Source organism: Geotrypetes seraphini, chromosome 4 (genome assembly GCF_902459505.1).
Source record: "Geotrypetes seraphini chromosome 4, aGeoSer1.1, whole genome shotgun sequence".
NCBI classification, from domain to species: domain Eukaryota; kingdom Metazoa; phylum Chordata; class Amphibia; order Gymnophiona; family Dermophiidae; genus Geotrypetes; species Geotrypetes seraphini.
Window position 1 is genome coordinate 268,169,879 of NC_047087.1, and position 14,826 is coordinate 268,184,704.

Sequence of the window (14,826 nt, forward strand, 5' to 3'; positions counted from 1 at the left end):
ACACTAGACCTCATTAGCTTCCTCGACCTTATCGCTCACAAGACGTCAATTGACGACACTTGCTGGGAACATGTCCCCTGGTCTGACTACTTCCTAGGGGCTTTCTGTCTCCCCATCTTTATGTCGCACCTTGGGGCTCCACCCCGTACTTCCAACCCCATTACCTTCCGAAAAAAAATCACAAGCGACCTGTTCTGGTCTAAATTTCTCAATCTATTCTCCTCTGCCCCTAAGCCTGCAGATTCAGGTACTAATTGGCATAACTGGGTCGCTCTCTCCAAATCCACCTATCTTTCCCTCGCCCCCCTTTCCACTAAATCCATCTCCTATCCCCGCAAGGCCCCTTGGTTTCTCCCATATCACAGAGAGCTAAAACAGAAATGTCGAGCTCTGGAGCACATATGGAAAAAATCAAAATGTCCTATAGACAGACAGTCCTGGAGAGTCAATATCAAGCTGTACAATACAGCACTAAAAAAAGCAAGAAAGAACTTCTATGGTGACAAAATCTCCAGGTCCAACAATCAAAGTAGTACTCTATTCAACATCTGGCGCTCCCTAACCTCCAAAAGAGACCCCACCTTGCTCCCCTCCTCTCCCTCAGCCGATGTTCTAGCAAAATTCTTCAACGATAAGGTTTCTTCCTTGAGATGCTCTTTCCCTCCTTCAGTCTCTTACAACTCCCTAGTGCCCACCGATTCCACTCCCACCCTAATGGTCTACAACCCTATCCCAGCTGACAGATCCTGGACCACCTTTGAGCGCGTATCTGAATCCCTGGTCCTCAATCTCGGCCTCAAACTGAAATCCTGTAATTGCTCCTTGGACCCATTCCCCTCCTACCTATACGAGAACATTCCCGCTCAGGCTATTTCTTCTATCACCATTCTCATAAACTCCGCCCTTCAGTCAGGCCATTTCTCCCCAGAAATGGGTCATATCGCCTTGACCCCACTACTGAAAAAATCTGACCTTGACCCTTCCATACCATCCAGCTATTGCCCAATTGCAAATATCCCTCTCCTAACCAAGATGCTAGAGTCCATCATTTCTTCCCAACTCTCATCATACTTAGAGAGATTCTCTATTCTTTTACCCTATCAATATGGCTTTCGTCCTAACTTCAGCACCGAATCCCTACTGTCTTCCCTGATTTCAAGGGTTCAACAACTTCACTCTCGAAACAAGTTCACCGTCCTCCTACAATTTGACCTTTCCGCTGCTTTCGACGTTGTTCACCATGATATTCTTGTTTACCAACTCTCTGAGATAGGTATCAACTCCACAGTCCTAGGTTGGTTCTCTAAATTCCTCCGCTCTCGTTCTTACATTGTTAACATGAATGGCACCTCATCCTCCCCCTGGAAACCGAATTGTGGAGTCCCACAAGGCTCTCCACTATCCCCTATCCTTTTCAACATCTATATGTCCTCCCTAAAACTCCTCCACCTATGCTCCCTTGAAACAATTTACACTTATGCAGACGACATCCTCGTCCTCCTCAAGACCGATTCGAACCTCACCGACCTGTCTAAGAACATATCCTCTTGTATAATGAACCTACAATCCTGGGCCCACACTGTGCAAATGAAATTGAATGAGTCCAAAACAAGACTTCTTTGGCTCGGTCCAAAACTAGATCACCTACCCACCTCCATTCCACTACCCTCTGGCTCCTCTCTGCAGCTTGAGTTCTCGAGCAAGGTCTTGGGCATCATCATTGATTCCACATTATCCTTCAATGACCACCTCCAATCCTTGGTAAAAAAATGCTTTTTCAGCCTTCACATGCTGAGGAAAGTTAGATCCTGCTTCCATCAAAAACATTTTACCCTCCTTGTCCAATCCATCATCCTCTCCAGATTGGACTATTGCAACTCTATCTACTTAAGCCTAACTAAGAAAAACCTCCACAGACTCCAATGGATTCAGAATGCTGCGGCCAAGCTTATCTTCGCTAAAAGTAAATTTGACCATGTCTCCCCGTTCCTGGCCAAGCTCCACTGGCTTCCGATAATCGCCAGGGTCCACTATAAATGCGCCTGTTTAACTTTCAAAATCCTATATGGTATCCTCCCTCCCTTTATCCCTCTTTCTTGGAATTCCTCAAACCCTAATACCACCAGATCCTCCCACAAATTAAAACTATCCTTCCCCTCGCTAAAAGGCATTTCCCACACAGGAAAGCTAGGGACCTCTCTCCACTTCAAAATCACTGAGCTCTGGAACAACCTTACCTCCCCTCTTCGGAACATGAGCTCTCTCCAAGTTTTCCGCAAACATCTGAAAACCTGGCTTTTCTCAAAAAATGTAAGTCTCCCTCCAACTTAGGAATCCCAAGTCCTCTAAATTTTCTTCACACTTCTACATCTAACCCTCTGTTGTAGTTCCTTCCTATTTCTCCTACTTTAAACTGTGTCGAGCTCTACGAACGTGGAGATGATGCGGTATACAAACCTAAGGATTAGATTAGATTAGATTACAGTACTTCCCCGATATTCGCGGGGGGTCCATTCCAGGAAACCCCGCGAATCTCGAAAAACTGTGAATACGGTTTTTCATGGGGGAGCCTGAAAAGGGCAGCGGGAGAGCAGCTGGAGCGCCAAGAGTGCAGGAAATCACTCGCGTTACGCTCTGACCGCCTCTTTCTGCACTAAGTCGGGCCTTATCCAATCAGGAGCTGTGTGTCAAAGCAGCTCCTGATTGGATAAGGCCCGACTTAGTGTAGGAAGAGGCGGTTGTGGCCCTGTTACTAAGCTGCATTAGATGCTAACATGCGTCTAACACAGCTTAAAGTAGCATACTACTGGATGCACTCAGGCATTCTCCAGTAACTGACAAATGTGAAGGAGCTAACCATGCACTTACAAAATATGGAGTTTTGTGTTTGCACACAACTTTATGCACCATATACAGAATTTGGAGTCTGGACGTAGTGGGGCGATATTTAGAAAATGGGAGACAGCTTGCATAAGGATCGTGGACGTTGCTGACCCTGGATATTCATTACATTACATTACTGACTTCTATTCCGCCTGTACCTTGCAGTTCTAAGCGAATTACATCAGAAGATAACTGGACATTTCCAGGAACAAAAGTTACAATTAAGAGAACTGGATATTTCCAGGAAAAAGTTACAATTAAGGAGCTGGTTACATTGTATAATTAAGGAGCTGGTTCATAATAAAGTTTTGAGAAGAGGGTACCAGATAGGTAGAGAGAATAATAAAAGTGTTGGATGATGCTGGAAGGATACGAGGATGTTAAAGAGTAGAAATAAATAGCATTTAGCTGGCTAACCACTATTCAATACTGAGCCATTTCCAGTGACTGGTATTGAATATCCATTTTCACTTTTGTCCCTGGCAACTGGTCGGTTCAGATGATATTCAGTGCTAATTAATGATAGGCCTGTTATTTATGCGGACTATCTTAGCTGCTAAACTTAGCCAGTTTAGTGCTGAATATTTACGTTTAACTGGCTAAGTTGTATGTGTAACACAGATAGTGAGCAGCTAGTTTCTAAACACTAATATTTAGGGCTCCTTTTACAAAGGTGTGCTAGCGGTTTTAAAGTGCGAGCTAGCCGCTACCGCCTCCTTTTAAGCAGGCGGTAATTTTTCAGCTAGCGCGCACTAATCTTGTGCGTGCGCTAAAAACGCTAGCACACCTTTGTAAAAGGAGCCTTTAGTGGAAATAACCGGCTAACTCATGCTGAATATTAGTGGTTAGCCAGCTAAATGCTATTTAACTGGCCAGAAGTAATTCCTGGCTGGTTACGTAGCGCTGAATATCAAGGAGAGTGTAACATTATGTAGAAAAAGGGCAGACTAGTTCACTCGTTTTTCAAGTCTACACATTCACAGAAGAAAATTTCTTTCGTAAGTGTGCCTAACAACTAGTGTGGTATAAATGGGGAGATACTATATTTTATTCTGTGACTTTTCTCGTTAATATTGCACTCCTGTTGATCACAGTTATGTCTTCTAAATATATTATTTCTTAAAACTTATAAGATAATATGAATATATATCATAAGGTGATGTGCTCAGACCTTTTACCCAATAAATAGTGTAGTCACTACAATGGGTGTAACAAGGGGACCATCATTGCAACCACCTGTCCCCGCCCTCCCTAAATGTTCTTTGCCTAATTATAACACTAAGTTGGTACTTATCTGCGTGGGGAGGCTTAGTGTAGATGAACTTGTCTTTGTTAAACCTCATCGGTGACCAAATTAAAGTGATAACGTGCAGTGTTAAAATCCAAAACCGTAATTTCAAATATCTTTCCCGTCCCCCCGACTCGAGTTTCGTTTCCTTCGTCGGGGAGGGACACTATAAAAGAAAATACACTAGTTAGATCTGCTTATCTTTGTTAGATTTATAAAAGATCTAAGCTATAGCTATTAATACTGTTGTTTCAATTAAAGACTATTCAAAATAGTGTATTACCTGAAAACGGCAAACAGAGGTTTGATAAGTTTGACCTCTGTTTGCCGTTTTCAGGTAATACACTATTTTGAATAGTCTTTAATTGAAACAACAGTATTAATAGCTATAGCTTAGATCTTTTATAAATCTAACAAAGATAAGCAGATCTAACTAGTGTATTTTCTTTTATAGTGTCCCTCCCCGACGAAGGAAACGAAACTCGAGTCGGGGGGACGGGAAAGATATTTGAAATTACGGTTTTGGATTTTAACACTGCACGTTATCACTTTAATTTGGTCACCGATGAGATTTAACAAAGACAAGTTCATCTACACTAAGCCTCCCCACGCAGATAAGTACCAACTTAGTGTTATAATTAGGCAAAGAACATTTAGGGAGGGCGGGGACAGGTGGTTGCAATGATGGTCCCCTTGTTACACCCATTGTAGTGACTACACTATTTATTGGGTAAAAGGTCTGAGCACATCACCTTATGATATATATTCATATTATCTTATAAGTTTTAAGAAATAATATATTTAGAAGACATAACTGTGATCAACAGGAGTGCAATATTTTCGTAAGTGTGCACCATTTCCTGACAACTTTTCTGACCTTGGGTTACTACTTTGGGTTACTACTGATCTGGGATACTACTTTGTAAACTGCTTTAGATCTCTCTGTTCTCCTTAAACCAATTATTCTAAGGCGTCATCCGTCTCAACCCTGGTTTCATGTGGGCCTTTCACTTCTGCAACATCAATTACGTAGTGCTGAATAACTATGGAGGGAAAACCCTTCTGTCTCTTCTGAAACACATTTTAAATCCCTCTCAAGGCTTTATGCCATTTCCTTACAGAAAGCCAAATGGAATTATTTACATAAGATCCTACAATTTGACTTGAATAACTCAATTGTACCGTCTTTCTTATTCTCTCTCTGGTTCCTTCAAGGCAAGTAGCACTGTGTCTCAACCTCAGAACTCAATAACTGCTAATGACTTTTCTGATAAGGTCTCTATCTTAAGAAGCTCATTAGTGACGATTCTTCTTCCACTTTCTAGAACTGATTCATCATCTGATTTCCTGTTTCTGAACTCTCAGCTTTCAATCAACCACCTGCTTCTTTAGTAAGGAAAGTTGTTTCATCATCTCAAGCCACATTCTCTCCAACTGATTCATTTCCATCTTTCCTTGTTAAAAAAATTTCTAGATTGTGTTTGGCACTCCCTGCTGGTGATGGTCTCCAATAGTCTTGATTCTGGGACATTCCCTACACCATGAAGGCATGTAATAATCACTCTTTTTCTTAAATCTTTGAAGTCTGACCCAGAGGTTATTAATTACAGGCTAATTTCTAGCTTACCCTTTCTTTCTATAATTTTAGAGAAAGTAGTTGCTGCGCAATTGTCTGAATATCTTGAACAAACACATGCCCTCCATTCATGCCAGACAGGCTTACATCGACATCATTCCATGGAATATTCTCTCCTTGGATTAACTAATTATGTGCGTTCAGTCTTAGATGGTAATCGCGATGTCTTACCTTTTTCCTTGAATATATATGTCAGCGGCATTTGACCTTGTTGATCATATAATATTGTTAGACTGCTTGAAGGACCTCAACATCACTGGTCCTGCATTCTCATGGTTTAGTTCTTATTTGACAGATCGGACTTATTCAGTTTCTTATTCTGGTTCTGTTCCCAGTTCCCACCCACTCTCATCTGGTGTGCCACAGGGTTCTGTTCTTGGGCCTTTTCTCTTTAACATCTTTCTTGCTCCCCTAACAATATTACTACAGGCACTTGGCTTTACCTTTTTCATCTATGCTGATGATATACAGTTTCTGCATCCTTTCAATTCTAATGATCTCAACGATTATTGTTCCATATCCACAAAACTAGACAAGGTTTTTGACTGGCTTACTTTGAATAGGCTGAAGATCAACTCTCAAAAAACTTCTACCATGATCTTTTCTCCAATTAAGCATGCACAGAACCTTCCAGGTCATACCTTTAATTTGAAGGGCAATTCTTTGCCTTACTCAAGTTCAATTAAAGTCCTTGGAGTCACATTGGAATTCACTTTGTCGTTCCACTCTCATATTTCAAAAGTAGTTTCTTCTTTTGTACGGCTTCATCAGCTCTGCTCGGGTTGGTCATTGTTAAATTGGAATTCTTTGCGAATCCTCCTACACACTGGTCATTTCTTGTTTGGATTATTACAATTCATTACTAGTTGGACTTCCAACAGTACCAACTGTGTCAACTCAAACTAGTACATAACACTACACTTCGGCTTCTTTACCGTCGCTCAAAATTTGACCATATTACTCTGCTTCTTAAAGCTGAGCACATGCTTCCCATCTCATTCAGGATTCTTTATAACTATAACCTACCTACTTTTCAGATACTGGTTTCTGGTTCTCCTCTATTTTTGTTTTCTCATCCGATTCCATATTCTCCTACAAGGGAGCTGTGTTCCTTCAATCAGTCCTTACTGACCATCCCATCAATTAGGCAGCTTTTTCTAGATATTTACTGAGATTCTAGTTTCGCTGTAATGGCCCCAAAGCTCTGGAACTCCCTTCCACTATATCTGTGCACAGAAAAATCTCTTAAATAATTTAAATCACATTTGAAAGCCTAATATTTCAAACTGGTGTTTGACCCTAGTACTTAACATTTCAGTTTAGTTCTTCCTTTGCTTTCTTCTTCTCGGGGTTGATTTGTTGTTTTTTTTTCTTTTTCCCCCTATCCTCCTTATTTGTTCCTACTTCTTGATATTGATTTCCTGCCCTTGATTGTCATTTTGTTCTAGTATTGTTAATTATACAGTATACATGTTATTGTTGTTTTTTAATTATTTCCCTTTGATTTTTATCTATTGTTAACTGCTTTGATTTGACTTTTTTGTTAATAATGGCAGTATATCAAATAAAATAACTGAAAAAAAGGCGTGGTATTTCCATTATCAGGAACCAGTGTGCATTATTTGGGTTTCTGAGTTTCTGCCAGGTATTTGTAACTTGTATTGGTCACTGTTTGAAACAGGATTCTGGGCTAAATGAAGCATTGATCAGACCCAATATGGCTATTCTTATGTTCTTATGACAAAAAATGAAATTTTTTCTGCTCATTTGTATTGTATCAATGTGCAATGATATTGCATATATCCTTAAAATAAACAAATAACAAAAACCATTCACAAAATTCAAAAAAGAGACACCGATTCCAAAGTAATTTGTTAAAATTTACTATAAACCTTAAATCTAATTGTTTAAAATATTTCAATTATTAATTAATTATTACGGGGAAATGCCTCAGACTTAGGAGTAAATCTTTCCAACTGGAACTATTCAAGAGAAGAATATTTTAATCTCTTGCCTCCTTATAACATCACAGGCTAATTCCCCACCAAAATCTAATCTAATCTAATCCTTAGGTTTGTATACCGCATCATCTCAACCAGTGCTCCCTCTAAGCGGGCGGGTGGTGTGAGCAAAATTTTTTCCCCGTGCGCTAAAAATATCGGGCGCCAGCGCCAACTCGCCCGATTCTCCTCTCGCCACGGCCTGCCATCTCCGTACGCCGTGCGCTGTGACGTGACATTGTGCGCTGCGAGGCAATATTTTGTGCGCCAGCGCACGCCAGCGCAGCTTAGAGGGAACACTGATCTCAACGTTCGTAGAGCTCGACGCGGTTTACAGTAGGAGAAATAGGAAGGAACTACAACAGAGGGTTAGAGGTAGAAGTGTGAAGAAAATTTAGAGGACTTGGGATGCCAAGATATAAGAGTTTCCTTGATTCCTAAGTTGGAGGGAGACTTACATTTTTTGAGAAAAGCCAGGTTTCAGATGTTTGCGGAAAACTTGGAGAGAGCTCAAGTTCCGAAGAGGGGAGGTAAGGTTGTTCCAGAGCTCAGTGATTTTGAAGTGGAGGGAGGTCCCTAGCTTTCCTGTGTGGGAAATGCCTTTTAGCAAGGGGAAGGATAGTTTTAATTTGTGGGAGGATCTGGTGGTATTAGGGTTTGAGGAATTCCAAGAAAGATGGATAAAGGGAGGGAGGATACCATATAGGATTTAGAAAGTTAAACAGGCGCATTTATAGTGGACCCTGGCGATTATCGGAAGCCAGTAGAGCTTGGCCAGGAGTGGGGAGACATGGTCAAATTTACTTTTAGCGAAGATGAGCTTGGCCGCAGCATTCTGAATCCGTTGGAGTCTGTAGAGGTTTTTCTTAGTTAGGCTTAAGTAGATAGAGTTGCAATAGTCCAATCTGGAGAGGATGATGGATTGGACAAGGAGGGTAAAATGTTTTTGATGGAAGCAGGATCTAACTTTCCTCAGCATGTGAAGGCTGAAAAAGCATTTTTTTACCAAGGATTGGAGGTGGTCATTGAAGGACAATGTGGAATCAATGATGATGCCCAAGACCTTGCTCGAGAACTCAAGCTGCAGAGAGGAGCCAGAGGGTAGTGGAATGGAGGTGGGTAGGTGATCTAGTTTTGGACCGAGCCAAAGAAGTCTTGTTTTGGACTCATTCAATTTCATTTGCACAGTGTGGGCCCAGGATTGTAGGTTCATTATACAAGAGGATATGTTCTTAGACAGGTCAGTGAGGTTCGAATTGGTCTTGAGGAGGACGAGGATGTCATCTGCATAAGTGTAAATTGTTTCAAGGGGGGATAGGTGGAGGAGTTTTAGGGAGGACATATAGATGTTGAAAAGGATAGGTGATAGTGGAGAGCCTTGTGGGACTCCACAATTCGGTTTCCAGGGGGAGTATGAGGTGCCATTCATGTTAACAATGTAAGAACGAGAGCGGAGGAATTTAGAGAACCAACCTAGGACTGTGGAGTTGATACCTATCTCAGAGAGTTGGTAAACAAGAATATCATGGTGAACAACGTCGAAAGCAGCGGAAAGGTCAAATTGTAGGAGGACGGCGAACTTAGAACTTTTACTTAATTTAGTAGCGAATCAACATATAACTTATAATCTATTTTAAATTACTTTAATTTAAAATTTAAAAATTTTAATTAAAGAGTCAGTATATCATTTTTTGAGACTCACGACTAACTTCTGTTAGAGTATCAATTTAATTATCTTCTTGCATTTCAATTTATTTCATTATATTTCAGGTATATCTTAACTCCTTATTTTAAACTTAACAATCCTACATTTCATTTAAACTCATCAAAGTTGAAAGTGCTATACTGCTTGAAAGACTAAAAATGCTAAAAGTTAATAGAAAAAGAGCATAAAGTGCAAAGAAAAAAGTGCTGGAATGTTAAAAAGTATTTCAAAACGAAGTTACTTCGGCTGAAATAAGCCCACAGTTCATTTTAAATTGTTGTTCAATTCATAGCAAAACATTAAGTTCATTCAATTCATTCAAACTTGTGACGATTCAAACAAAAAATTCTTCATATATTGTATAAGGTGCTTTGCTTAAACATCCTGTGCCAAACTGGCTCCATTGCTTGTAATCAATATGCAACAAGGCCTTTGTTTCGCGGGGCAAAACTCTAGCACCTGCTGCATCAGAGAAATGACTTAGGCAATGCTTATGTTAACTTTTTCAAAACTCCAAAACCGTGTTGGCCCCAATTAGATTTAAGGTTTATAGTAAATTTTAACAAATTACTTTGGAATCGGTGTCTCTTTTTTGAGTTTTGTGAATGGTTTTTGTTATTTGTTTATTTTATCAATATAGTACCATTTGGATTTTTGTTGTTTTATTGGATATATCCTTGACATTTCCTGTATCATTGCAAACAACAGCCCATCCTTATATTAAAAACAAAGACATCTATTTCTCCTGAAGCTGTCATAGACCCCAATATCACCTGCCAGTTTCACTTTGGGGGAGGAAGGCATCATCTACTGAGGGATAAAATAGGCACCTCTCATAACCTCTCCAGTGAAGTGCTGCTCAATAGGAGCACTTTTCTAAAACCTGGGTATCCAGGTAGCAGGTCTAATTCTCGACATCCATCTTTTTGGATATACCGTATTTTCACGCATATAACGCGCATACGTGTATAACACACATATGCGTATAGCGCACGGGTCCAAACCATTTGTGTAAAATTTTTTTATATAGCACGCACACGCGTATACCACGCATGCTTCTATAACCTTCTCCTGCCACTCCCGCTTACTCCCTCTTCTGGCCTGCGAACCGGCATCCTCCCCCCCGCTCGCATCACCCCCCCTCCCCGTGATCATACATCCCCCCCAGCACCGCAAAGACATCGGACGCTTACCCAATTGGGCACCGGCACCAGCACCAATGCACAGGACGTGCCAATGGCAGTGCCCGAAGATCCTCCCTCGTTGGGCTGGGCTGGGCTGGGCAGTGCGAAGGAGATCCTCCCTCTTCCCTGTGCCGGGCTGGACTGGGCTTTGAGCATTTGCGCATGCTCAAAGCCTTCTGGTCTCGCTCTCTCCAAGATTCTCAGATTCAGAATCTCGGAGAGAGCGAGACCAGAAGGCTTTGAGCATGCGCAAATGCTCAAAGCCCAGTCCAGCCCGGCACAGGGAAGAGGGAGGATCTCCCTTGCACCGCCCAGCCCAGCCCAGTTCAACGAGGGAGGATCTTCGGGCACTGGCATTGGCACATCCTGTGCATTGGTGCTGGTGCCGGTGCCCAATCGGGTAAGCGACCGATGTCTTTGCGGTGCTGGGGGGGATGTAGGATCGTGGGGGAGGGGGGGTGACGCGAGCGGGGGGGGGGGGGAGGATGCCAGTTCGCAGGGGGGATGCCGGATCGCACTGAAAAAAAAAATTTGTATAACGCGCTCACACATATAACGTGCATGGTTATACTTGGTTTGTAAAATCGTGTATAATGCGCGAGTTATATGCGTGAAAATACGGTAAATATTAATTCCTCTTCTACAATGGGGCATAAATGTCTATTTTTTGGCCTATTCATAACACCTCCAAGACACCCCCCCCCTTGCCATTTGGACATGCTTCAGTTTTAGATGTCCATACCCAAATCCTGTAAAATCGAAACTTCTGAGGGGCCGCTGAAATGTTCTCAGCCCAACCAAGAAGAAAACGATGAGGAGCCATGACACTCACAAGTTATTCCACACTTTTCTTGACACTTTTTGCTTCATTGCATATCACTGAAATGAAAAGTATGGAATAACTTGTAAGTTTCATGGTTCCACATCATTTTCGTCTTGGTTGGGCTGAGAACGTTTCAGCGGCCCCTTGTAAGTACATATGAAGGATAAAATAAGCGCCTCAACTTCTAAATACCTGGGCAAACTAGCTGTTGCTTGAATTTTGAGAGACCTATACGTCAACAAGAAAGTATGTGCTGTCTGTTACAGTGTCAACAATATGTAAACAAGTTCACACAAACTCATTATTTACATTCAATCCGGTAATCATGTTTTAATATTACTTCTACTATACGACAGCCTACTGTTTTCTATTAAAGTTGTAATCTAGTTCCTCCTCATTTGACACGACAAGTTACTTTTATCCCTAAAATATATCCCTATTAATAAAGTTGAAATGTATTTATATATGGTAATAAAGGGGTCCTTTTGCTAAGGTGATTTAGCGCGCACTGACCAATTTAACGCATGCTAAATGCTAAGGCGCCCATAGACTATAATGGGCGCCTTAGGATTCAGCGCACGCTAAATCGGTTAGCGCGCCTTAGTAAAAGGACCCCATAGTAGATGTTTGCTGATGAAGACCATTTGACCTGCGTAGTCATCGTGGTTGCCTCTGTTGTTACTGCTGTAGCTATGAAATCCTCCTAAGCCTGCCTGCCTGCCTGTCTATATCAAACAATGTCTCAGAGCCCTTCCACTGCTTCCTGTTGGTTGATTTTGCTTCCTTTTTGGCAGCTGAATGCAATAAAACTATTGCTTTGTGCAAGCCTGCTTTGTTTTCTCCTCTTCTGACCACACATTGCATTACTCCTCAACCCTTTCCTGAAGGCACAACTAGCCAATAAGGTTTACCGCAATGATTGTGCGTGAGATATAATTGCATATATTGGAGACCCACAGGATACAAATCTATCTCATGCATGTTCATTACGGCAGCCTGAAAACTGAACTGACTAGGTGTGCCTCCAGAAGACAATCGAGAAAAGCTGCTAGCGTATATACTCGAATATAAGTCGATTTTAATATTAGTCGAGACACCCATTCTCCCCCCAAAAAAATGAGAAAAATGTTTGACTCAAATATAAGTTGGGCAGCTTAATATTCAAGTGTCCTGCTCTGCCCTGCCAGGCTCTGCATCCAGCGCCCCCTCCCTCCCCTGTCAGGCTCTGCACCCAGCCCCCTTCCCTCCATTCAGGAAGACGTTCAGCGCTGGACAGCGCTGCTCAGCGGCTAAAGTTGGTATTCGCAGCAGCAACTGACCGGGTTAGCAGCGGGGCAGGACTGCGGAAAGCTTGCTCCTGCCCGCTACACCTCTGGACCACCAGGGATTTCTGCATCAGAGGAGGTACGATGGACAGAGCGGGGTGGGAGGGGGTAGGGTGGAGAGCCTGGCGGCCCGGTGGAGGCCTGCAATAAGTCTGGGAGGGGACTGGGTGGGCGCTGGCCCGAATATAAACCGTGACCCCCCATTTTTGGGCCAATTTTTTGGCCCCCAAATCCCAATTTATATTCAAGAATACTGTATACGGTATTTTGATTAGGGTGATCAGGCATTTCTAACCCAGCGCCTCAGCCCAGCCTCTCATTACCATTGCGTCCCACTCCCACACTTTTTTTTTCTGAAGACTGGGGTACAATTCAAAACAAATCACCTCATCAGGGACACAGTGACAATATTTTCTCAGTACTGGAAATTCTTAAGCACTCGCTGCATGCAAAGATGGCACCCGTGCCTGTTCTTACCACCAACCTCTGCATCTGTCTCAAGCACACTTTATTCCTTACCTTTCTGGGGTTTTCATCATCATTTTTTCCTTGTATTTCCTTGTATTGGGAACAGTTTTGTCTTTATTTGCTGCTTCGTGCTGCTCCTTTCAAAACAAGCAACAAGAGCAAGAGACCAGATTCTACATGTTGTATAATCCATTGTTAAATCCAGATGTGGTATTTTGTTCATTTGTTGATATTTTTTGTTACTTTTTGGTACACTCTATGGATGTGCTTTCCTTTACATTCTTTCCAGTCTTCGTGGATTTTTTTTTTTTTTTAATTCCATACTGTATTTCTTCTCAGCTTCTAAAGGCTGATTAATGACAATGTGTACTTTTCAAACTGTACATGCTTTGTGTTTCCTCTATCAGTGGAAACCTAGGTGCCTTAAACATCACTGTGCCATTACTCAGGCAGTATGCTTAACTGAACTTTCAGCACAAAATTAACCCTCACAAGTTTATAAAGATCAACTTTCTGGCTTTTTTCCAATCCACTTTTAAGAAATTTTTAGCACACTCAGTGCCACAGAAAACAAACTCTACCACCGCTACTTCAGTAGCATCCATCTTGCTGGTTACACTTCCCATCTTAAATTGAATGAATATTGGGAAATTGGAAGTGAGCTCCTCTGAGGTCCCTCCTCAGTGATTCCAGTCTCCTCCCTTTAAGCCACACATTCAGAATCACTGTGGTTTAATGCAATATATTGTGTGAAGTACAACACAGGAAGAGATCACTATGCACTTCTTTACAGAAGCAGTTTATTCCCCTGCTTGGCAGGGATCCAAAATATATCCATTTTATATGAATCAATATTCTGCTTTTTATGCAAAGCTATAGTCAATTCAAGCAACAAAAAAACTGCAATCTTCTGCAGAAAAAAAATTTGGCTTTTCTTCTTGGAAAGTTCTAAATCTGACTCCAAACAAATTATAAGTTGTATATGCAGGACACAGCAGACTTCTTTCACAAAATTCCTGCAGATCTAATCCGCTGAAGAGTAAAAAAAAAGAAGTCTCTCTGTTACACAATCTTTATTCGATTGTCTTCATATTATCCAGACTTTTTTTCTTGACAATGTATGGTGATGCTCTAATTCAGCATTGTTAACTTCATAAGTCATCTGAAATAATATGTAAATCATAATTAATCAACTGATAATTGAAAATATGCATCAAAGGACCCTTAACATTAAAGATAATTGGGAAGCAATGTAGATTTAGGATAAACAGCCAATTCAAACTCTGCTCTTAATTACAGAAAAATAGCATCCTTTAAGCTCACCGAGTAGATGGATTTTTTTTTTTTTTTTTTAGACACAAACACAAGTAAAAGAAGAACCAAGATCTCCATGAATATGAGCAATATTTTTCTCAGTTGTGTTCAAAACTGTTACAAAATCAAATCTTTATTCGTATTGTTTGCATTGACCGCATGGCCTCTGAAGAAGGCTCTGTGTAGCCGAAACACGGACC

At 41.4% G+C, this 14,826-nt stretch overlaps 1 protein-coding gene across 19 annotated transcripts in view; it reads right to left on the bottom strand.

Moving 5' to 3' along the window:
* Positions 1 to 14,826, bottom strand: part of JAKMIP3 (Janus kinase and microtubule interacting protein 3) — a 308,083-nt gene that overhangs the window by 29,777 nt on the left and 263,480 nt on the right. For 17 of the 19 annotated variants that reach the window (XM_033940782.1, XM_033940781.1, XM_033940790.1 and 14 more), the window contains one exon: positions 13,585 to 14,474. The exons of 1 other annotated variant lie outside the window; for it this stretch is intronic. In XM_033940782.1, the coding sequence (XP_033796673.1) occupies positions 14,400 to 14,474 (75 nt within the window). In that variant the 3' untranslated portion in view covers positions 13,585 to 14,399. Of the gene's footprint in view, positions 1 to 13,584; positions 14,475 to 14,826 lie in introns of those variants that run through there. One more of the 19 variants, XM_033940793.1, reaches the window with a different exon arrangement.